At 39.7% G+C, this 12304-nt stretch overlaps 1 protein-coding gene across 1 annotated transcript; it reads left to right on the forward strand.

Moving 5' to 3' along the window:
* Positions 1-5889: 5889 nt before the first annotated feature.
* gpr22b (G protein-coupled receptor 22b) lies at positions 5890-12162 on the forward strand. Its single transcript, XM_027172906.2, is given in 4 exon segments — positions 5890-6320; positions 7098-8113; positions 8116-8137; positions 9027-12162. Coding segments are annotated over 3 exon segments (1404 nt in total). The 5' UTR covers positions 5890-6320; positions 7098-8055; the 3' UTR covers positions 10351-12162.
* The last annotated feature ends 142 nt before the right edge of the window (positions 12163-12304 follow it).

A 12304-nucleotide genomic window follows, 5' to 3' on the forward strand; every position in this document is an offset into this window, starting at 1 on the left:
ACATCTAATGACCCTGTCACCAGTTTACCTTTACCATACTTTCAGCGCCAAGACCATGCGCTGACTCAATCATCTAGCCATCACAATATGGCCCTTGTCAAAGTTTCTTCACTTGCCCATTTTTCCTGCTCCCAACACATCAGCTTCACTAACTGACTGGTCACTTGCTGCCTAATATATCCCACTCCTTAACAAGTGGCATAATAAAGACATAATCACTGTTATTTAATTCACCTGTCAGTGGTTTGAATGTCATGGTTGATTGGTGTATGTTTGCACTTTTAAAGCAGCAGATAACAAAATGTACCATACAGAACATCGAATAGTAAGAATAAGAATAGTAATCCAAACCACATTAATATCTGCAATTAAAAAAACATACTTCTTTTCTTAAACTGGCAACTAAATTCTGTGCAAGTTGATGTATTATTTGAAATACCCACTACATTAAAGCAAGCTCTTGTAATACTGAAAAAGCTTAGTGCACAATCCTGTCTCTGTTAAGACAAATCTCTAACAGTTTAATTAGGTTTTGTGAGCAAAATGTGGAGAACATGAAGAGTGTATACACTCTCCCTCTTTTCCCTCCCTCTCTAGATCACAAAACTCAATTTCATGCTTAATAGGTTCATTACAACTGTCACGCTTCGAGAGCTTGCGCTGATAAATGCTCGTAAGAGCTGAAAGTTAAACCACCGAAGTAAAAGGTATAAATGAAGTGTACGCATGTGTTCATGTGTATACGGAAGTACACAGACACACTGGCATAAGCCAACATAATAAGACTGTTTGTGCAAGCACTGAACAGTAACCATGACAATGAACTAGATGGATTGCATTGCACAGTGTCAGGTTTTCTATTTTTTCCCATTTAAGGAGCACTGTTTTTTAAAGTAGAAATGTTGTTATTTGTTCTTTAATCTTTGATGTAGAAAGGGCAATCATTAAATGCTTTTCAGGTACTGTATAATAAATAGCATACACCTGCACTTAAACATTAGCCTCAATTTCTATGCAGCTTCATCAACTAGACAGATAGACCATGCAATAGAATCTGGCGGAGGGGAACAAAAATAACTCAATGACAAAGAACAATACTTTATCTTGATATTAACTATAGCTCTTTTAGAACAGATGGACCTTCTTGTTATTAAAGTAAAGGTTTAAGATAAAGATTAGGCTCATTAGGTAATATACAGTAGATGAGGAACAAAGCAAGAGAATTTAGGAAGGAGGTTCCTGTTGGGTGAAACTAAGGATAAGGAAAAGAAATTGATCTTGCAAATAATTGATAAGTCTAATGTGTGTATAGCGTAGAGGAGCTATATTTCAGTTTACCTGATATTCCTGATGCCTTTGCACATATAGCAGAATGAAATAAAATATTTCTTGGTGTGATTTTTATGTGAGGCGAGAGGCCAGTTCTTGCTTTCAGGCACAGCTAATTTACAGTGCTGGGTTTCTGCACCGAGTTCAGATAGATAGCTTCCATGTAGAATACTAAATCCTTGTTTGCTGTTATGCTTCACCAGTCAACACATATTCTGACCCTGCCTGCCACTCACACTCACAAACAGAGCAGGACTTCTTTTTTCATCACACATTTCCTCTCCTTCATTTAACCTGTCTGATGTTCAAATCTGATGTTTCCTGCTTAACAAAGTTCATTTTCTCAATACTGCCCAAAGTTGTTGACCTTAACATCCCTTATATTTGTGAATTCTGGTAACTGGAGCATCCTAATCCTAATGCCTGTCAAATCTCCCTGTGCTGTGTCGAAAGCATTAACTTCCAGGTGCTTCCAAAATCTAATTTCCCCTTTGCTTCCTCACATCATGCATATAGCAATTTCAATTGCTCTCACCAAGGAATATAATTAAATCTCAGTGTATGTTTATGCATGACTTGGCTTATTCTCTCCCTGTGGCAGATAGTTCTCATTGAATATTAACAAGGGTCCTCTGAAGAGAAGCCAGGGAGATGTCTCAGAGGTTGAAGGATCAGCATAGATTCGGTGAAGAGCACTGTGGACAACATCAAATGTACCCAGTGCATTTGTATATGATGTGTCAGACTGAGCTGTTTCACACGGAATACCACTTGCAGAGGTATTGATTGACCTTAGGGGAAGAAATCTAATCACAGTATAAATCAGAGAGAAAAAAAACAATACCACTACTGCAACCAAACAGCACTGTCTTACAGCCTTGTACCACAAATATATGAGGGGGGAAACGTGAGAAAGCTAAAATGACCTATATCCACTTATGACCCCTTTTACTGATGTTCATGTATCATATATTTGTAGAGATGTTCATGTGATTCCCCATGTGATTCTCAACAAAAATTCCCAACTCACAAACCTCTCATTCCCTAGGGAGAAAAAACAAGCAGACTTTCACGCAACTTTGTGGGAGGCCACAATAGCCAAACTGCACGTGGCTCTGTACATTGACATAATGATGGATGAACTCACATCCCATTCATTTCATTTTAGTACCTATTTATGGCTAAGCTTCATTTGATATGCTGTCTTATGTTCCCCTGATCCCATACTGCACAAGGTTTTTCTTTTTGGGAATCTGGGAATTAAAGACAGAACATTTAAATTTGCCAGAACAAATAACTTTGATTGGCACTCAGAAAATTAACACCACAGGGAATTTAGTCAGCACATATCAATGTCAAATCTAGATAACAAAACAATATAAACACATATTGATATGATTAAACTCCCACATTGCAAGTCTTCACTACAGTAACCCTCATATAGGACTGTTTGATGACAACCTCTAATCCTATAATCATGGCTTCTGTTTTTTCGCAGCATGACGCTGCAGTTGGCCCTAACCAACGTGGCTAGAAGAAGAGTGTGTTGATGACCTTGTGAATGCGTCCTGTGCGGCAAGCAGACTTTCCCACGCCTTCCCCCCGCTCTCTCACACCCCAGCACAAACACAGCTTACTGACACAGGAAGTGCTGCATGTCCCAGAAGTCGTTCCCTTTCTGCCCCAGCAAACGATAGAACAGATTTCCCCAATGTAATCAATTTAAAAGATTAAAAACTTAACAACTAAGCACTGTTTCATTTCAAATTCAGGTTAGGATTAAAATTCATCCTTTTTCAATTTCCCTCTAACGATGAACCTCTTCAAAACCCAGTCAAATTAGAACTCGTTTGTGCTTTGCTAAAGAGAAAGAGAGCGCACTAAATGTCACAGACAACAATGGGAATCATCAACAATTAAATTATGTGGTCTAGTGAGGTGGGCTGTTTAGAGTTGAGCACATGATAGAGAGGAAAGGAGACAGTAATTTAAACTGTCTAAAATGAATGGCTTTTTTTTCCAAAGGTTCACAAAGAGCATATTAATGAAATTACACCTGAATTATGACAGAGCTCTATTACTTTATTTAGCTGTTTAGTTAGTTTCCCTCTTTTGAAACATAACACCTTTTTAAGAGGCAGGGAAGTCTACTAACAAAAGAATAACCAATTAAATACTTTAGGTAAAACCTTAGTCAAGAAATTAGGTTCTTAACACACAAAATTTTTTTGGTTCATTCTTCTGACAGGTTCTATGTAAAGCCATACACAATGGGTCAAATATCATCTTTATAATACTAAAACCCTTTAAACCTCCTAAAGGAACCCTTTTATATGAGAATAGTCTTGACTTTTGCATGTTCTCTTTTATGGTTCAGGATCCCCTCAATGCAGGTTTGGCTCCTTCAGATAGTACTCAGTCTTACAGTGGGTGTTAAGAGCTCATTGATTAAAACACAGTCAGCATCCTCAGTAACACAAAGGCAAGCAGCTTTATTAGCAAATAGCTAATCTACTAGGGATCCCACTGCCTCAGGCTTCAGTGCACAGGAGAGATACGGCAGGGAAGAAAGATTTAAAATCTTCAAACATTCTGAAGGAAAAGTAAACTTGTTTTCAGTACGGTCTGGCAGGATTTATATTATCCACTACTAAATAATGCATTTACACATTTCTTAACTTTAATAGTCTGAAAAAAATGATTCAGTGCTGGAGTGTGATAACGACTCCACTCAGTTCCTACATTTATCCAACATCAGTATTCTTTCTTGTAATTCACAATGAACCCCTTAGTAGTCTTACATACCTTCTGCTGCATGGTTCACTGTTGTTACTGAATCATTCAGAGTTATTTCTGAATGATATGCTTTAGGAGAAATAAATAGATTTTGAGATGAACGAGGAACTTATATGGTACACATGCCACATTATATAAGTCTAATAAACAGATTTTTAAAAGGTGGTCATCACAGGAGAATCTTACAGAAAGGAAAAAGAGATGCTGGTGAGAGGTTTATAGCTGCTGTACTTTACTGTAGATAACAACAGGAACTTGTGTTACAGAATTTTCCTGAAATTAAATGTGAGAAAAACATTTTAACAATATGTGTCATGTGTTGTGTTAATGAATAAAAAGGTTCACTGTGGTACATATAAAGCAGAGTAAAATATTTCAGATTGTACTGTTATAAATGGGAAAATACATTTTCTTCATGTCAGAACATATCAAACCACCCTACCTTTATTAATTTCATAATTCATGCGATAATATGCTATATAAGATTATATAAAATTATTAACATACAGCAAGAACTTCTGGTTGTAGTCTCTCTCTCTCTCTCTCTCTCTCTCTCTCTCTCTCTCTCTCTCTCTCTCTCTAACACTCAGTGCAGAACAAAGGGGAAGAAAAATGAGTCAGAATAACAGAATATCAGTCAGAAACGTCTGGGGACTGCAGGAAAATCCAACTGAAATATTAATGTGAAAATGAAATATTGAGTCTGTCTTTAGTGAAAAGTTTGAGGAGTTGCACTGCCTTTAGCAGAGAAGAATATGTGCCACTTAATAATACACTACCTGCACTCTAAAGAGGTTTTCCCTTACTGTAAGTGCAGATATGTTCACTATGTAGACATACTAACTTTACCGTAACAACATGCACTTTTTTGCACAATTACATGATTATTGCTAAAAAGAAAAAAAAATGGCTGTCTATAAAATGTAAATATTAGCAGAAGTCCCCCCCCAAAAAATGTCCCCAAACAACAGCAGTGTTTTCTGTAGTAATGGCTTATTCCTGTACACCAACTTGACAACATGGAACTTCTGTTGATGTGAGCTGGGAGTGGGAGGAAGAACAGCGTGGGTTTTCAGCTAGCAATGCTTTAAATTAAACTGTGGACACAGTGCACACACATACACGCATGCTGTAACTGTCTCTTCAGACGAGAAGCTTTGCCCCACCCCCTAGCTTTTAGCTCACCTGGCAAATGAGCCATGCAAAATGAATTGAAGTTGACGGGTACCTCTGCCAAGTGACAGGCCAACATAATTGAAGCTATCAATCAGGCACCCTCTCTGTATTAATGCACGCACAAATCAACTGAACACACACACACACACACACACACACACACACACACACGCACACGTACTCACGTACATGCACACACACACACAAGCACACACACTCCAAAAGTAATCTGATCAGTTATACCCTCTTTCTACCCTTCACCCCTGAGGAAAACTACCCATTTTGATCAAGGAATATGACTATTGAATAACAAGTGTTCACATATCATGTGCTCACTAGTTCAAGCTTCATACAGATAACAAGCAGATCTGTAGCCCACATCACTATTAAAGCTTGGCAAAAATTGAAGAAAAACAAAAGCAGGAGTGCTTTCCCCTTGCAGGAGACAAAGGGGTTAACTCCATTATAACAAACCAATCAGGACAGAGAGTAGCACTGCAAAACCTCCGCAGTGAGAGAGAGATAGAGAGAGAGAGAGAGAGAGAGAGAGAGAGAGAGAGAGAGAGAGAGAGAGAGAGAGAGAGAGAGAGAGAGAGAAAGAGAGTAGGAGTGGGGTGAGAGTGTGCAACAGCGTGCTGGGGTAGATGAGCCAAGCTTTCACACACACTGACACACACCACAGCGTGAAGAGCGAAGCAGAGATAAAGAGGGCAATGTGTGTTCATGTATACATATGTGTAATAGAGAAAAAGCAAGACAGAAAACAGGGATAAGGAAGACAGGACAAGAAAGTGTGAGGACTGCCTGTATTTGCCTGTGTATTCTCATTTTCTTGGCACACTTGACTGTTTGGATGATGAAAGGACTATGGATGTTTAATACTCATCTCCAGGACTCTGGAAACCTCAGGGAAATACCGTAGTGAAACCCTCAAGCAACATATTTCCTTTTATACCACTTGGGATTTGTAAGATTCTCATGAAACAGTTATACCTGCTCGGACGTCCATTATATTAGAGGTAAGTTTGTGACATCAACAACCTTGACTAATAAGAATGATGCACATTTGCTGTGATGATCTTCGAAAGTCACTTTTTTTGTTACACTGTGAACTAATATAGTGAGGTTTTATTTGAGAAAGCAGAGCTCATGAGTTTGGGTTCCCATGGATACACCAGCTCTTCTTTGAAAGATAGAGAGGAAAAAAGACACAAGAGAAGTAATTTCTGTCAGTAAGCTGTTTGCATGCATATCCTGTGTTTTTTTCTAGATAATGTTGAGCTTCCTGTAGTATACAAATATCAAGTCGTCATTAGCCTCTAATTCACACTTGCAATTCTCTGATGTGGATTGCTTGTGCTCACCATCAGATTGTCTTTTTCTCATCAATACAAAATGGGCTATGGTGTTTGGGGTGAACTTTCCAGTTTAACTGGTTAATTTTTTTTAAAGCCCTCACACAATCTCATAAAATACTATATTATAAAATCTACAGAAAAATGCTCAGTGAGAGTGATTTGGGCCTCAGATTCGGAACCCATACACCTTACCTAAAAAGGACTTGCTCAGGGTGGGAAACTGTGTGTATGTATAGTAGATGCAAGCTTCTGGTCCTTATCCTCTGCAGCTCCCTAGCTGTCCTTTCACTTACCTTAACAGAGACCATAATCAAATCCAAAGGCAATGCACTTCCTAAGCCTGCAACAGGAGCATGTACAGTATGGGGATTATGGTGACAGGCTTAGTGCAAGCTGTTTTGTTCATTGAGGCTTTTTTGCTCTGTCTTCCTCTGTCAGGCATCTGGAGACATGGAGCTGAAAGGGAAGATGCTTTTGGGGCAATGTTTGGTCCACACAAGCACCAGCCCGATACTTCTGGAAATTTGCCAAGACAGGAACCATGGCAAAAAGACGCATCATTTATCCACAGTATAAGTTGACTTATATGAAGCATATGAAACCAGATTGCTCAGTAGAGCTTATACTGGAGATGGAAATGGTCATTATTTACATGAACAAGCAAAACAGTGGCATGAAATAAATAACTGAATGCACTTCAATACAAGCGGATGGATTTATTACTCGCCACAGCAATGACAAAACTGGATTTATGGGCTACTGCTAACAAGGGGGATGAAAGTCCCCACTCCACACACACACATATCCACTCGCAAGGGCTGACCTCACCAATACTGTGACCTTGGTTTCCTTGGTGGAGGCTTATGTAAATCAACAACAGCAAATCAATAAGGACTTATCACCGTGCTTGGTCCATAAAATCTTAATTACGGGGAATACAGTGCAGGCAACAGAAAGGCACACTGATATAGGACAGGGTCATTTGAAGCCGATGAAAAACTGGAAGCATCTAAAGCTTTAAAGACAGTTATTTTTAAACCTGAAGTGGACGTATTAATAGATCAACACATGAACTGTGCTCTGAATCATCCAAAACAATTCTCTGGATTTCCTTTATGGGTTTTAGTACTATATCCAATTTTATAAAATGGGCACAGAGAGGGGTTTCTAAATGTGAGAGATATAGGACAGTTTTATCCATGACCCACAGGGAATGCGGATACTGGCCTACTACTGTTAAACCAGAACATGGCTGTGACCCAAGAGTTGCAGTCAGTTTGATTAAAAAAATAAAGAAGTGCCAACCTATTGAGGAAACCAGGAGATGTGAATTCCCTGCTCGACTGCAAGGATTACAAAAAGGTGCAAAACTCTTCTTTAAAAATGCTTGGTTGTGATGTTCGACTTGGACTCCACCCAGACTCTTCTGGGCCAACCACACGCTGTGGATACTGAGAAAGACAGAGCTCTGGAGAGGGGTAAGTTTCTATGAGTTAAATAATTAATATTAGGATATCGTCAAGGCATATTTGGATATCTCCAAAACAACTCCAAAATGTTATCTTTAGTTCAGTTCTGCCCTAAACCTGATTATTTTTTTTAATGTTACCTTGAGCTCTATGTGGCCATCAGTGTCCATACACGACCTTGAAGCCGCTTTATATAATACGTGCTGTCCTCACACCCAACCCCCAGCCCTTTGCCTCTGCTCTTGGTCTTCCTCTTCGAACAAATACACATTGCAAAAAACATAAACAAGAAAATAACCACTTACTTGTACTTTGTAGTAAGGAGCCTACACATGGAATAATTTGATTATACATTCATGCTGTGGCCATCAATACGGTAGTGTGAAGATTCTGTGAAAATGCATTATACCCATTGAAATGCAGGCGACTGGATTTATATTTCTAAAAATTAAATTACAAAAGGTTACTGGCATTTGTGCCTGTAGCTCTTGATGTTTTAAGGTGCTTTCCAAAAATCTCTGCCCTAGTCTGTTTCCTGTTCCCTTTTGTTTTCCATGTATTACAATTATCAAGTCTGAGAAAAATAGATAAAACATGCAACATTTCATTGATATGGAACACCACAGTCTAACAACAACAAACTGATATTTGCAGTGCTTTCTTCAGCCCTCTTTCATAGATTTCAGTGTTAGAAGCAATAAAATAAAACATGCGTACTTGTAGTGACTTGTGTTAATTAAAAAAATATAGTATTAATATTGTGTGTATAATTATACTACAACCTTCTTACTTGTGAACACTCATTTAGTGTGCTATATTTAATCATTTGAACACATAATCTCCATAATGTTGTCCTGAATTTGTTTTCTAATTCTGTTCACTTCCTTTTTTGAAACAGGATAATGCACAGGTCGATCCCTTCAGCACAGGAGGAAAAAGGCACCATGAGTAACGTTACAGTCTTGGACATGACGGAGACCGCAAGCCCAGCCATGACGGCGGACGAACCTCACCCCTACCCCCTCAGTTTCCAGGTCTCCCTAACTGGCTTCCTGATGCTAGAGATAGTGCTGGGCCTGAGCAGCAACCTCACTGTGCTTGTCTTGTACTGCATGAAGTCCAACCTGGTCAACTCTGTTAGCAACATCGTGACCATGAACCTGCATGTGCTCGATGTGCTGGTGTGTGTGTGCTGCATCCCGCTGACCATCGTTGTGCTACTTCTCTCGCTGCAAGGTGACACTGTGCTGGTCTGCTGTTTCCATGAGGCCTGCGTGTCCTTTGCCAGTGTGGCCACGGCAGCAAATGTGCTAGCCATCACACTTGATCGCTATGATATCTCTGTCAAACCAGCCAATCGTGTGCTGACCATGGGCCGAGCAGTTGCTCTGTTGGGGGGTATCTGGGTGCTGTCTTTTCTTAGTTTCCTGGTGCCCTTCATTGAGGTGGGCTTTTTTGGACCAGAGACAACCAAAGCCAACCAGACTGCTGTGGTGCATGTAAATGAGTACTACACTGAGTTAGGTCTGTATTACCACCTGGTTGCACAGATCCCTATCTTCTGCTTCACTGCTGTGGTCATGCTGGTCACTTACTCTAAAATCTTGCAAGCGTTAAACATCCGCATCGGAACGCGCTTCCACACCTCACAGAAGAAGAAGAAGATGCGATGGAAAAAGAACATTTCACTTATGTCGTCCTCACAACAGCAGTTGCCTGAAGTCACAGATGGCTCTCAGGGCAGCAGTGGGACCCGTAATGTGCCACTGGGCATGAGAACCTCAGTGTCTGTGATCATTGCCCTGCGGCGAGCTGTGAAACGGCACCGGGAGCGGCGGGAAAGGCAGAAGCGGGTTTTCCGCATGTCGCTCCTTATCATCTCCACCTTTCTGCTGTGCTGGACCCCTATTACTGTTCTAAACAGCATCATCCTCAGCACAGGCCCCAGTGACCTCAATGTGAAGCTACGTCTGGGCCTCCTGGTCATGGCGTATGGAACAACGGTCTTCCATCCGCTTCTCTATGCTTTCACACGTCAGAAATTTCAAAAGGTTCTAAAAAGTAAAATGAAAAAAAGGGTGGTGTCCATCATCGAGACAGATCCTTTGCCAACCAATTCAGTCATAAAAAACTCATGGATTGATCCAAAGAGGAACAAAAAAGTGACATTTGAGGATCATGAAGCCAAACAAAAGTGTCTATCATCAGAGGATGTTGACTAAATACCAGTACCGGCAGGAACACCAGTACACATTGTAGCCTCAAAAACTGAACTTTTAAAAATCTTCATTACAGTCATAATGGAAAGAGACTGACTCAAGTGTGTGCTATAGATGGAACTAAATTCGATGTGAATATATAAATTAATATCGGTTTGTTACTATTTATATGAACTTAAAATTTAGTATACTAGTATGACATTCACTGTGCTGTTGAAAACTGCATGTTTTTATAACCCTGTATATAAAATTCTATAATTGAGATGTATATATGCACACATAAAATACTATATGTATAAATATTAGAATATATAGGCGCCACATACAAAAATTTTTAATAAATAAGGCAAAAGCTTCTCTCCGGGTTTCAACACATAAAATTACTGCTTCCATCAGAAAGTAGCTCACCTTTGACCCTTGCTGATGTAATACCGCTTTTATGACCCTTATGTTTATTATGTTGTCCTCTTCCTGTCCTTATCTTAGACTAGAAAGTCATCAAACAAATTACTATTTAGCAAATTATTACAAACACAATTAGCTGTAGCCAAAAATGCAAGCAAGCGAAGATCACTTGAGCATCAAGTAACTGGCATTATGCCTTACACAAAGTGACTTGCGAGCAAGGGGAATGACTGGTTTATTTCAACATGCAGAATGTAATAGGAGACTGGAGAGTCATTCACCTTATTTTCCACACAGACACAGACAATTTGCTCTTCTGTTCAAGGACATTGGAGTATTCAGTGCACAAACCTGTGTTTTCTTTCCAATATTGAAGGGCATCCAGACTAAGTAAAAGAGCTTAAATTAGGATGGCCTCCACATCAATATTACAGTAAGCCATGTGGCAATGGCTTGTCCTGCATCACACAGGGGAAGATCAATGTTAAATAGACAGTGGAAGCTTAAATTTAGAGCTTTCCATCCCAGAGGCATATAAATTATGGAAAACATTCAATAATCAATTTCCCTCAAGCAAAAGCAGGTTGCTTGTGTTTAGGATTTTGTCTGTTTTTCATACACAGAGACCCAAAGGAGAACTGTTTCTCACTACTGAAGGGGGCCAGGTCCTATTTTTGAGTCCAGCTGTTTAATGTGCTGGAGCATTGCATGTCTTAATAAAATGCCTGAGCTCCCTGTCTGATCAAGGTCACTTTTGTTTTGACAGCCAAAAATGTAATAAGGATTTCAACCTAGCCAGCATGGCCTCTGTTGACTTTCATAATGTTTGGTTTTTCAGAGCAATCAAAAAAGGTCATTAGCTCAAAATGAGCTCCTCACTTCATGTTTCTAGAGCTTTAGTCTTAAATGTCAGATGCAGCTCCTGTCTTGATCTTTTTTAGCTCAAAAAAAGAAGAGAGTGAACATATTTCAGTAGGGCTGCTTCGCATGTGTAATCCTGGGCATGTGTGAAACTAAGTAAGCGAGGGAATGTGTGATGTTGTGTGATTGTTCTGTGTGAGTGTGTAGGAGTGTGGGAGAGCATCTGACAGCTTTAACGGATAATAACAAAAGTGTTCTACAGGTGGAGTGAAGTGGGACGCTGCCCTAAAACTCTCTGCAACTCATTACATTTAAGTCTTTCCACTATCTTTCTCTTGCCACTGTTGCAGTAGACTATTGAATTGATGGGCCTTTTTTGGACTAATTAGCATGTTGCGTATCACACGTGTATTGAATAACACGTGTTGTAACACTGATTGGTGATGTATACATCGAGCTTGCCGAGTGGTTCAGAAGTGATGAAGCAGACTGATAAGGTCTGATCGTGTAGAATGGATGAAAAGGGAACTCTTTAAACCACAGCACAGCCTTGTGGAGAAATTCTAAAAGATGCTTGTAACTTGGCAGAGGTCTCCCTCTGAAATACAGGTCAGCTCAATACTCACTCCCACTCACGCCATTTAAATTGCAAATGACATGCATCTTCACAACTTCACAAGCAAAAAGACTA

The sequence above is a fragment of the Tachysurus fulvidraco genome, chromosome 10 (genome assembly GCF_022655615.1).
Source record: "Tachysurus fulvidraco isolate hzauxx_2018 chromosome 10, HZAU_PFXX_2.0, whole genome shotgun sequence".
Taxonomy (NCBI): domain Eukaryota; kingdom Metazoa; phylum Chordata; class Actinopteri; order Siluriformes; family Bagridae; genus Tachysurus; species Tachysurus fulvidraco.